This window comes from Spermophilus citellus (assembly GCF_964194105.1).
Source record: "Spermophilus citellus genome assembly, chromosome: 5".
NCBI lineage: Eukaryota > Metazoa > Chordata > Mammalia > Rodentia > Sciuridae > Spermophilus > Spermophilus citellus.
Genome location: NC_138186.1, coordinates 80,991,726 through 81,004,722, shown reverse-complemented (window position 1 = coordinate 81,004,722; position 12,997 = coordinate 80,991,726). Strand labels below are relative to the sequence as shown.

At 37.4% G+C, this 12,997-nt stretch overlaps 1 protein-coding gene across 1 annotated transcript in view; it reads right to left on the bottom strand.

Moving 5' to 3' along the window:
• COL19A1 (collagen type XIX alpha 1 chain) overlaps nt 1-12,304 on the bottom strand; it is a 334,697-nt gene extending 322,393 nt beyond the window's left edge. Inside the window, exons 1-2 of the mRNA XM_081293835.1 lie at nt 12,212-12,304; nt 552-678 (exon numbers count right to left, since the gene is read on the bottom strand). Of these exons, the coding sequence (XP_081149961.1) occupies nt 552-642 (91 nt within the window). The 5' untranslated portion in view covers nt 643-678; nt 12,212-12,304. The remainder of the gene's footprint in view (nt 1-551; nt 679-12,211) is intronic.
• Between the last annotated feature and the right edge of the window lie 693 nt (nt 12,305-12,997).

The following is a 12,997-nucleotide window of genomic DNA, read 5'->3' as shown; positions in this document are numbered from 1 at the left end:
GAGAAGACCCATAAATTTAACAATTGCAAATAAATATTGTCTATTTAGTTCAAAAGATACTCTGAAGATCTGTCAACTTTTGTTTTCCTCCTCTGAGATACTATAAAATTGACATGTAATTAAACTACATTTTGTTTTAAATTTCCTATCCTATTTTTACATTCCCCAATTGAGATTAGAACATGTCCTCTTTAATCCTAATTAGTGATGAGTTTATGTACTTGTAACTTGAAATAGTAACTCTTAAAGGGAAAAAGGAGAGACATTATCATATCTATGCCCATACAGACATACATGCATATATTTATATCTGTAAATATCAGTGAGAGAGGAAAGGTTAGTTCTATGCACAATCTGCATATTTAAAAATGAGATAATGAGAATTATGTGAAGGACAGTGGTGGAAAACAACAAATTTGTATTTATTGTATACTAGTAGATCTAATCTATAGCTGCTTTAACCTTAACAAGATTTGTTTTAATGATTTTTTTAAATGGTTGACTGACTATAAATAACATTTGGCAATTGGACAAAGAGATTGCTTGGATACCTGGCTTGTCCCTAACCGTCACGGAAGTAGAAGCAGGAAGCAGGAACACTGCCACCCAAGGCCAAAGCTTCCAAGAGCCAGTGCGCCTCATTGTGTCTTGAAACCATGTGAACAAGTGGCCACAGTTCTGCAATGAAAAAAAAAATTTTAAATTGAGTTTATTATATTATGCTTCATCATATCCAGAAAATCAACATCTCCAAAGAGAAAATAGATTTTTACACTGTATATAATTATACAAGAGCATATATAAATATATATGTAATTATATATATCAATACATACCTAATCTCTAATGAAAGAGCTTGGAAAATATTTTCAAGTTAGTTTGTAGTTATATATCAATTTGATACAAATTCTCTTCTTTTAAAAGGTTTTTAAATTTTCACCACTTACAATGATTTATATTTTTGTTATTTTAAAAAATTATCTAAAATGCACATAAAATTTATATTCTTAGCCATTTTTAATTCAGGGGGATTAAGTACATTCACGTTGCTCTGTAACCATCACTATCATCCATCTCCGCAACTCTTTTCATCTTAACAAAACTAAAACTCTATATCAATTAAATGACAGTTTCTCATTCCCCTCTCCCTGCTATCATTCTTTCTGCCTCTATGAATTTGACTGTTTTAGGTACCTCATATAAAGAGAATCATGCAGTCTTTGTCTTTTTGTGACTTTATTTCATTCAGTATACTGTTCTAAAAGTTCATCCATGTTGTAGTATGTGTCAGATTTTCTTCTTTCTTTTTTTGTAGGCAGTGATACTCTGTTTTATGCAAATACAACACGTTATTTATCCATTAGCCATTGGACATTTGGGTTGTTCACATCTTTAAGTGTGAATTATCTGCTGTGGACATGAAAGTAAAAATCTGTGTTTGAGTCCCTACTTTCAATTATTTGGGCTATGTACCCAGATGTGAAATTGCTGGAGCACATGGTAATTCTTTTTTAAATTTTCTGAGGAATCACCATTCTGTTTTACATTACAGCTGATAATTTTATATTCCCCCCAACAATGTACAAGGGTTACAGTTTCTCTATAACCCTTCCTTCTTTTTGACAGATACTGTACTAGTGGGTTTAAGATGTACTAGTGGTTTTTATTTACATCTCCCTATTGTTAATGATGTGCAACATCTTTTTGGTCATTTGTATATCTTCCTTGGAAAAATGTCTAATCAAATCCTTTCCCAATTTTTTTAATCCAGTTATTTATTTGTGGTTAAGTTGAAGTTAATCTTACATATTCTGGGTTTTAACCACTTAAAATTTTATGATTTGTAAATATTTTCTCCCATTCTGTGGGTTTCCTTTTCACTCTGTTGATTGTGTCCCTTGAGATACAGAGATGTTATTTTGATGTAGTTCATTTGTTTTTCTCTTATTGCCTATCCTTTGGTGTCATATAAATGATTCACATTTTAAATATATTACTATTATTTATAATTATTTTTTTCTTCTGAATATTAGTTTTACATATTTTGGCTTAATTGAAACTGTACTTTCTATAAACAATTATATTGTCAACTAGGTTGAATAATTACTACTAGAGTGACTACTGTACATGTGAAAATTATTCTTTAACTCCATTTATAGAGAAAAATGGATATATGTAATGCCTACTTTGCCTGAGTCTGCCATTGACATCATATTTAACATTAATGCGTTGTGATCAGGCACAGTAACACGTGCCTGCAACCCCAGTGATTCAGAAAGCAGGATGATCTCAAATTCAAGGATAGCCTCAGTAACTTAGGGAAACTCTCCAAAACTTAGCTAGACCCTGTCTCAAAATTTAAAAGAAAACAAATAAGTAAAAGCATAGGATGTAGCTTAGTTGCAAAGCACCCCTGGGTTCAATCACGAGTTAAAATAATAATGTGTTATATCCTAAATAGTCTTTCTGAATTACATTCCTACTCTAAAAGTATTACAATAAAAGATTTAGTAAATAAAATCCCTCTAGTGGAAAATGGAAATAAATGGCAATTACAATATAATGACTCCCTCAGTGTATTTGACAATTGCAGTATTACTAGAATAGCCATTCAAGAGTTCTAAATATGCAAATAAATGTTATTCTACTTATTTGCCATCATTCAAAATTTAATGAAGAATAAAATATAAAAGAATTCATCATACCAATGTCTAAATTCTGTTAACAGACTCTCTCTATAAAAAACAACAACAACAAAGCCACCATTTTTGATATATTCTATATGTGCCAAATGCCCTAGGATCAGCATTTTAAAATTAATTCAGGATTTTAGATATTTCTGGATGAAAAGCTAGAAGCAGCAGCAACTGGAATATTAAAACTGTGGTTCTAAATATCAAACAGCTGGTTCTATCCTTTTTCTCTTTAATTTCCTCATCTAGATATAGTCCCAATCCTCATATGACTGCAAACTTACCTTTATTTCATGTCAGTTAGTAACTGTTAAAAAATAATTCTATTTCAAATAAATGAGCTATCAAATAGTGATTTAGTTTCCAGAGAGACCTGTGTCATGTTTTTAACTGAAGTGATTTCTATTGGCCAATAAATTAGCAATAAAGCATAGTGGTTAAAAAATCATGATTTCAGCTGGGAATGGTGGCCTACTTATGTAATCACAGTGATCTTGGACACACAAGTATGAGTATCACAAGTTCAAGGCCTGTTTCAAAATTTAAAATATGAGAAGGACTGGGAACCTAGCTCAGTATAGAGTACCACTGCCACTGAGTCAATTCCCAGTAGTGCACATACACCAACACACAAACGCAAAATTGTGGTTTCATGTTTGGGTTCTGCCATTTCTGAGTAATACTTTTGAGTGAGTTATAGAACTTTTCTAAGTCTAAGTTTATTTGTCTGCAACTGGAGTACAACGAGTAAGTCATGTAATGTACGGAAATTGCATAGTATGTCGCCTTGAACAAACTAAGTGTTCTAAAGTTACCTGCAATTACAATTGTTTTCTACACATACTAATAAACACTCAGTTGAAATTTACAGTTAAACTTGTCTCTTCAGATTAAAGTTGATTTGATATTTTAAAAATAGAGAAGTACCAAAGCATTGCAGAAATTTGTGTTCATTGAAGCTTTGGCTCCTATTACAGAGAGCTATAAAGCTGTAGCATGCAAATTCAATTTTGACCTCTCCAATTTTTTTGAGCCACTTAGAGGATGGTAGCACTTAGCTTCAAATTTATCCAGAGTGTTTGAAGTATAAGATTTTATGGTTCATTGACCATATTTTCTAGTTACTAAAGAATTTTAATTTCACCATTCCATTGACATGTCTTTCACTGGTTCAACAAGAACTTGATAGGAAAATCCTTCCTTCTCTCTTACAACTCAATTATTAGTATCTTTCTAATAGCTGACCATTCCCTCCAGCAAGCCCTTGCTCCTAATGGGCTCCCTTACCTCATAATGTCTGGAATTCCCTTCTAAATTCCCTTCTCATACCTTTTTTTTTCTATCTGATTACTTAATATTGGATCTGTGGGCTCTTCTTTCCTCTCTCTTTATAATATCTCTCTAGGCAATTCACCTTTCTTTTGACATTAAATGGTATTTGTAAGATGATGAATCTAAAATGCACATCTCTAGTCTAGACCTCTTCTGTAAAGTCCAAACTATGTATCTAGCTGCCTATTCAATTGTCCCTTTTAGGATGCCCCATGGATTTCCATAACCTAATAATTCAGGTTATACTGTTGATTCCCAATCACAACTTGCTCCTTTCATGTTCTTTATAATATCAATAATTACAATTCATTAAAATGCTCAAACCAGAACCCAAACATTACATTGATTTTTCTTTTTTCCTTATCTCCATCTCCCACATTAAAACCAACAAGTCAAGTCAGCATAACCCCAAACACATATTAAATCCATCCATTGCTTGCATTTCCTCTGCTACCACCCTAGTTTAGATCAGATTGGTCTGTACCCCTCAAAATCTTCCTAACTGGTTCCCCTCACCATTATTGACTGTTGACCAAATTCATTCTTTACATACCAATGAACTTTTCTTAAAGTGAAAGTTGGATCATGTCATTCTGTGCTTCCAACTCTGTAATGGTTTCCCATTGCACAGTGAATGTTATTTGAAAACCTTTCTATGACCCAGGAGCCCTGAATAATTAGACTCCTACCTACCTCTCCAGCATCATGTGATACCATTCTCTTCTCTGATCTCAGTTCCTCAAATCTTCAGGCTCTTTTCAACCTCAAGGTTATTGTGAATGCTATTTCCTCACCATGGAACATTTGGGTCCTATTCAGCCTTCATTTTTCAATTTAAATGTTACCAAATGGAAGAGCCAATCCTTATCTGACCAAGAAATGTCTTTGCCTCATTATTCCCTAGTTCACAGTTTATTTTGTCTGTGTATACATGTTTATTGTCCCCATTTTACTTAAAGCTCTATCAGAACAGGGAGTGTCTGTCTTAAGTATTACTGTATTCTGGTGGCTTAGCACAGTAACTGGAAGAATGGAGACTCAATGGACATTTATCGAATTTTTTAAAAAGTAAGAGACTGTCAATTTATAAATGTTGAGATACAGTAAAACAAGCTTATTCTTAAAACTATAATAATAATATTCTAATATTTCTTTGTAATTATTAAGGTACTTCAAGGTCTTATATTATTTCAAGGGTCATTATCATGAGTATTTCTTCTCTTTGTGTATTTCTAAAATGTGCTTACTATTTGAGGTTTCTGTTGTTCAAACGTTAATTAGATGAAAATATAGGCCACTCAGTGAAAAACTTTCATTAAGGTATAAAAATAAATCTTCACATACACTTAAAGATACATTTTCCAGACCTTCATCTACTGCTGGAGGTTATTTTCAGGGTTGATCCCAAGAAAATCATTAAGAGAAAAACTTCTCTTGGGGTCTTTCTGAACTTCATTTCCTGTTCCTTCTGCCCCTAGACACTGCTGCCCTCAGGCTGCTGTTGGTTGCCCCAGATGCACGTCTGGTGCCCTCCTTGGGTTTCTCAGATCTTGGCTTTGTCCAAACACTTCCTCATGAATATTTGCCATATTTCTATCCTGTCCCCTCAGATCCCAGTACATGATTGTCAAGATAGTTTTCTTAATGGATCCAAGCCAATGGTAGCATTTGTGTGTTGCTCTTCCCAAATAAAGTTAAACCTGAACACAATTTTCAGTGCTTCCCCAGTGGAGAATAATATGGAACCTGGAGATAATAAATGTGAATGTTGAAGTTTCCTAAGGCCCTCAAATGACTTTTTGCTAAACTTGTACAAAATTGTTTCACAACGCTTTTTGAAGAATGATATGGAGAATATTGATCTCATATGGTCTCATTTTCTAAAGTAGAGTTTCTTTTATATGTGACATTTTATTTTAATAGTTATAATGATTTGAGAGGCAGGGATACCTGCACCCAACATTAGCAGGGGACAGGAGAAGAGGTCCACATACCATATATTTAAATATTTGAAAGTTATAAATAAAGCTATCACATTAATAAAATTATTCTTTCTTCTTTTACAACACAAATACCCTCATGAAATCCTAAAAGCCCAGATCAAGTTTAGAATCTGTTTGCTGGCCTCTATCCTAGAGCAAAATTCATTCCTTATTTTTCTTCCATTTCCAGTTCCATCTGAAGCATGCAGAGTCTCACTGACATGTGTGAACCTGCCAATAAGTCTGTCTACAAAACCTGCAATAATCACCTCTTGGCCTTCCTTTGGGTCTAGGTATGTTTATAACAGTAGCTTGATCTGTCCCTGGGATTATGGACTCAGAGGAGAGGTCTTCCAGGCCCTTGAGGGAGCTCAAGGCTCCCTCCTCATTTAGTCAAGGAATTTCAGGGTGGTAGGTACCTAGATCCTGATCTAGGCTTTGGGTAGTAGCTCTGTAGCCTCATAACCCTGAGCGCAGGTACACATCCAGAGAAAGGCCAAATCACATTAAAGTCTTCTAAAATGCAAGACACAGAGCATAGACTCTCTTTGCCAGAACTAAGGGGTCCTGCTGAAGCTAGATGTCAGGTCCCAGTCTACTGATAGAAAACACTAAAGCACACTGAGGGATCCCAAGCTTGGATTCAAGTTCTAGTTTGTTGGACTAAAAATCAATTGCTGTTATATCATAATGTTTATATCAGGATATGGAAAACCTATCACACCCCTGCTAATACTTCCTCTTAAATATTAGCTATTCTCTATCAAGATCCTGGCCAGAACCCAGAGAGCTCCTTCCCAGTTTTACAAAGTGCCCTAGTCATAGCTGTGATCATGCTCAGCACTCACAGTCTTTAAGGCAATGATCAAAATTAAGAATATTTGAATCAGGATTCAAATATTTTAAAAACATTCTATATTCATCTATGTTTGTGTACCTAAAAAGCAGAAAGGACAGAAAGGAGCAATAGGAAATCTTAATCTTTCATTTCATTGATAGATGATGTTCCTACTATGTGCTAATCACTGGGGATAGAGCAGTGAGTCAATTAGAAGTTCCTGCTGTCACTCTGGTTAGGGAAACAAAAGTTATATTTACTATAACAAACTCTTATATTATCTTTAAGAGATATAATAGAAAAGACAGAAAGCAGAATATATAGACAGAATGATGGAATGACAGGCTTCCTAGATAAAATGGCCATCTCAGTAAGCACTTGAGTAAACCAAATGAAATCTACCTTTGAAACATGAATAATTTCACTGTTATTCCACTTAACATTTTTTTAATGTTCATCCCGCATCTTTGAAATTTTGTATTAGTCAAAGAGTCAGAGGATTAGAGCCTGAAAGAGCACTATAGCTTGCAAAATAGAAAATAACAAGGAGAAGACAAATGTAAGAAAAGAAGGAGAAAATAAATAAAAAAGAATGCTGACTCTTTTTAGCTAGGCTATAAACACAACATTTCAACTTTGAAAATGTTGCTAAATGACTGAAAGAATACATGTTTTCAGAGTATTCTTTCTAAAGGGAAATGCTATATAATTGAGTATGGGCTCAATTTTAAAATCAAACCTTTTTGACTATTCTGAAGTGTGCCTATACATAACCCCATCAGGAAAATCTTGTCTCTTGTCATACTGTTATGAAGTGAGGCATTGTGTAAATAAGCAAAACAACAGGTGTTACACATCTGTTCATTCACCAATCCAGACTCTCTTTAGTGAAGCTATAGTAGAATATATAAATTATTAGCACAAGTCAACTGGAAAGCCACACATAGAACATTAAAAACCTATATCAATAATTAGACAAATATCCCCAGGAGTTTAGATCTAGGTCTAACATTAATATACGATGTTATTGGAATAATGAAGTAAATTTACAGAAAATTCAGCAACTTAGCAAGGTTTCTCCTTATTGTATTCTAGAGAAAACTCTGAACCTTCATACTTTAGTTGCAAGCATCATCATCAACTTAGGAACACAAGTAAGAAATTTCAAAATCATCATTAATTAGTTGTTTACCACCTCCCTGTCATATCTCTACCAGTGTCTATCAAATCTACTCACAAAATGTCTTTGGAGGCCACACAGACTCTCTCATCCTTGATGAAATAGCCTTTGCTCACTTTTTTTTTTTTTTTTTACCATTTCCAGTCTTGAAAACTGCAAAACTCAACTCCTTTCCTCAATTCATTTGGCTTATTTCCAGCTCCCAAATGCTGAAGAGTTTATTAATAAAACAAATATCTACTCACTTTAGTGTCCTCCTCAAAGTTTTCTGGTGGCTTTTCATCACCTACTCAAAGTTCTTTCCTCTACTCATCTACCCAGCCTCATGTTCTCCTACCTCTTTCCAAACAAACTCTACTCCATCAAACCACACACAATACCCACAAAGTACCACCAATCTCCGTGTACTCTTTTGGATGGCCAGAATGTCCTTCCAATCATCTCTGCATCTGGGAACTCTTCCTCTGCTTTCAAAGCTCAGTTCAAATGCCATGTCCTTTTTGAAATCTGTGAGAACCATCACAGGACTGATTTACCACACAACTCTGTATCATTCTGCCTCCGCACAGTGCAGACTACTAGAATAACTTGTTTGCCTTCTGACTCTATTCCATATTGAACATCTCAAAGAAAAAAGATATCATTTCACTCATGTATCTTTTTTAAACTTAGCATTTATTAGGTGATCATGTGATCTGTTTGTAGAAATGACTATAGTCTAAAATGATATATTTGGACAAAAACTAAAGATTAAGAATGGCTAATATATCCAGATATGAATTTAACATCTGTAGAAGGATATAGAATTATAGAGAAGTATAGGTAAAGAATTATAGGGAAGTGTAGGAAAATTACTAAAAGAAGACTCAGAGAATATAATTTGAGTCATTCAATAGGACAAAAAAATAGAAAAAAACTACTATTGAAGTTGCTCTTTGCCCCCATAGAAATCATATTCCCTTGTTCCCAACATTTTTATTTCTCCTAAACTGACTATGTATGTGACTCTATCACATTCCTTCAAGATCCTACATGATTTCTCCACTTCAAAACTAGTGCTTACTTCCCAGATGGTCTCAAACCTCAGGTTCCCTTTGAGTATATTCAGCCAGGTCTCTCCATTCTCAACAACATGTCTATTTAATTAACTTACTTCTCTGAACTATAGTTGTCTCTACCAACTTTTCTAATGCTCAGTTTCAACCATCACAGCTGATCTCCATTTTTTCTGATTGCAGTTGTCCTGTCCTGTTTTCCATGGCTTTATCAACAACCCAATGTCATCTAAATTTTTAAATCAACATTGTATAATTTTCCTAATTCATCTACTTTTCTAGATTTTTTTCCATTTGTAGGACTCTACTAGCTTTCTAAAATTCATACAACCTCATGACTATCTGAATTCTCTCAAGGAGAGGGATCAGAGAATCTTTTCCATTCACAATCTATGCATGGATAAGAAATGCACAGATTGGTCCATTCTCAAATCCACCATCTTTCTATCATAGCCAATATGCAACTTTTTCACCTCATTATCTTATTATGGCCTACACAATAACACCCTAAAGAGCCCATTGCCTCTTAGCTTGTCCTTGGCAGGTGCCATCTGCTCTGCTCTTCTCAGGTTTCACCCTAGCTTGGATTCTCTGTCTTACCAGGCACATGACTGCTAGCTCCCACCTCTAAGCCTTCACACATGCCATTCTTTCTGGCTGGAATGCTCTCCCTGCATGCTGTCTTCTGCTAAGCCCCATTATTCTCCTTCTCCTATCTTAAGATACATGTCTTCAACATGGCTGGCCTCAAGCCACCCCACTCTGGTCTCATTGATTCTGTTGGTTCTAGTTTCCTTTCAGGACATCTCTATACCCCTGCTTCTTTGTATTTCTGTTATTTTCCATTTTTCACTAGAACTTGCATTTACGATGTCAATTAACCACACCATTGTAGTTTCTATCTCCATATCTTTCACCTCTAGAACCACTCTGTACCCACTGAGCATTTCTGCTGTCTCAGAAAATGAACTAAAATTGCATCAGACAAGATTACACTGGAGAACTAGAAAGTAGATGGAAAATTTCCATTTCTAGAGAATACCACAGGCTTTCATCTATTTTGGATGGTTCCCTTGGAATGATTCTGAATCAGAGACAATCACATTCAGTTTTCTTTCACCTCTTTGATATTTCTGTTATCTACCCACATCAGACTCACTCTCTTCTATTGCCACATCTTTTCCCTCTTTTTCCAGGAAACCTCACTTCTCCCTCCCCACGCTGCGCACCACCACCACTTTGAGCCTGGACAAAACCTCATGCAAGCACCTGTCAGTGACCTTCTACATTTTCTATCCCCTAGGAGAGAATTATTTTATAATCACGGGGCCCACCTCCTTTTTTCCACCTTAAAGAGATATTCCTACCTTAAGAACTCATCAGCCTTCTCCAGAACGGGCATTTACATTTTGCATCACCTGAACACCTACACATCTCTGGTTTCTGCTTTGTAGGGTCACATCAAAGATGTCTACTTTGTCCTACTTTGTCACCTACTAGCTGGAAGATCTTGAAAGACTATGTGTATCAGCAGGGGTTTCTCTTTAACCTCTTAAAGAAGTACTTGATTTGTAAGGAGAGAGAGATACCATTGTTTTCTTATTTTTTTTTTTTTTCTCTGTAGGGGTGGAGGATAGGGGTTGGAGGGGCTTATTTCACCCACTCCAAATCAGGCAGACCTAAAAGTAAAACTCCACTCAATGCCCCTACCATCCTCACATCTTTTTCCTCCTGACTTCTCCAAGCAGAAGATGGGAACTAAGTTGTCTTGGAATTGGGTGTAGTAGGGTCCCAGGGATGGCGGCAAGTGTTAGCACAATTTATTTCCGCTACCTTTCCATTTTCCCGCCCACAAGCTGTGGGTGTTCTTGAGCCACAGAAATTCCTGGATGGTCCTATTTAAACTGTATTTTCAACATTTTACGCCACCTTCTTTTGGTTCCGAGTTCACTGTCCCCTGAAGCTGGCAAAACGTTCTTCCTTTCTACCTCCGGGAAATACAGCTCTTTGGGGGCTAAGTGTATAACTCGGCTTGTCCATCCGCCCATCTGCCCACCCAGTCTCCTACTTCGAGCTCCCTCAATAATCTATACGGGGCGGGTTTTGCTTACACGCCCGCCTGCTTCAAACGAGCTAGCGTGCCGGGTGGCGTGCTTGGTTCCGGGCCAACAAACTTCTTCGGGACCCTGCAGCGCCCTAGCTGGGCTGCGCGGCGCCGCCTCCCTTCTCACGGCAGCGGTGGCGGCGGCGCGGACGCGTTGACGGCGGTGGCGGCTGGACGCTCGCAGCCGAGGCAGCCGAGGCGGCCGAGGCTGGGCGGTTCTCCCGGCGCCCGCACCGGGACCTTCCCGCGGCGGCGACGGCGGCAGATGCGGCAACGAGGACGGCGGCGGCGGCGCTGGGTCCTGCGGCCCTGCGTGTGCTGCAGGGTAATTAAGGAGCAGGGTCGGACGCACTGGGCAAGCGGGGGCTGGGGTGGCTGGAGCCCTGGATCCCCAACCCCCTGCCGCCCCTGCCGCACAGCTGAAGCCGCACTTGGGAGAAATGCCCGCGTGTCCGAATAGGTAACCGGGCCAGTGAGCAGGGCACCGGAACCTCGCTTCTGCTAGCTTACACCTCTCAACTGGATAACATCTCTAGGCGTAGATCAAAATAAAGCTCTAGCGGCGTGAATTTATATTGGGATTATTCGTTCTATGGCTTTATCCCCGCAGATTGTTTTTTTTTTAATTTGATGTCTATTTTCTCCCGCATCAGCATGGCTCATAGTTCTGCTTCACAATCACACATAGCCAGAAAAAAAACCACCTAGAACTAAAGTGTAACGCATAAAGCCTGCATTATGTGAACATAAGAACGCGATGCACATTATAGGTAGCATATTAAAGTGGCCATATGGAATCGGACCTTTTTTTTTTTTTTTTGATCCCATCATTGAACTACCTATGGGAATGCATAAATTGCAGGTATGCATATTTATCCACCAAAACATATTTACATATGTAGCAGTTTTTATGTTTTCTTGAGAAGCAGGTTCACGCAAATGACCAGATACAGGAGCAGATGACACAGACCGGGCATGTGTGAGAGAGATCAAGTGAAAGGGCCGGTCGCAAAGCTGCGCAGCTTACCTTGAATTTGTGTTTGAGCCCCTCTGAGGCGCAGTGGAGTCCGGACAGGGCTGCCGCACCGCCGAGGAGTGGCCCGAGTGAGCTCCCTGTGAGTGGGGAAGGGGGACGCATCTCTGCCCTTATTAGTCTCTCTCAGTGTGACCCTCCCACTCGGTGAGGACGAAGGACTCCGCGAGACAGTACTCAGCCAACTCATGCACAGGTTTTCCTTAATTACAACAATGTTGCCTTAGACCTGGGAATAATGTCATTCAGGTTTGCGTTTTATTAGCAGTTTCACCGATAGAATGACGGATGAACGCAGATGCTTAGTTTCTCACTTCTGGTTGTGAAGAAGTGTCTTTGAAGTATTATATGTAGCATAAATTTACAGGCGGATAATTGGCTTTTTAACAGTTGAGCTAAAAAGGGGTATCGTTTATGTTTCATTTTTCACTTTTATGTCAGGAGTTTATATAAAGTTAATCAAGAGAATCTGCCTGTCTTCTAATCATGCCCATGTGTATATAGGTTCGTGTGGCTTAATTTGCCTCAGAAGTCACAAAATATTTTGTGATTTAAAAATATCATATCTTTCTATAGATTGGGGCTACAAATCTTGGTCTTCAAACTCTTTTGAGATCTCTGAATATGGAAGGCGGTATATTTCTGCGAATCTCTCTGTGTGTTTGTGTAGGAGTATGTAGATATTATACATATATAGGTATATATAGTACATATATATGACACATATATATATATATGGAGGTGTATATACGTTGGTGGTAGACATATATGCATTAGGTA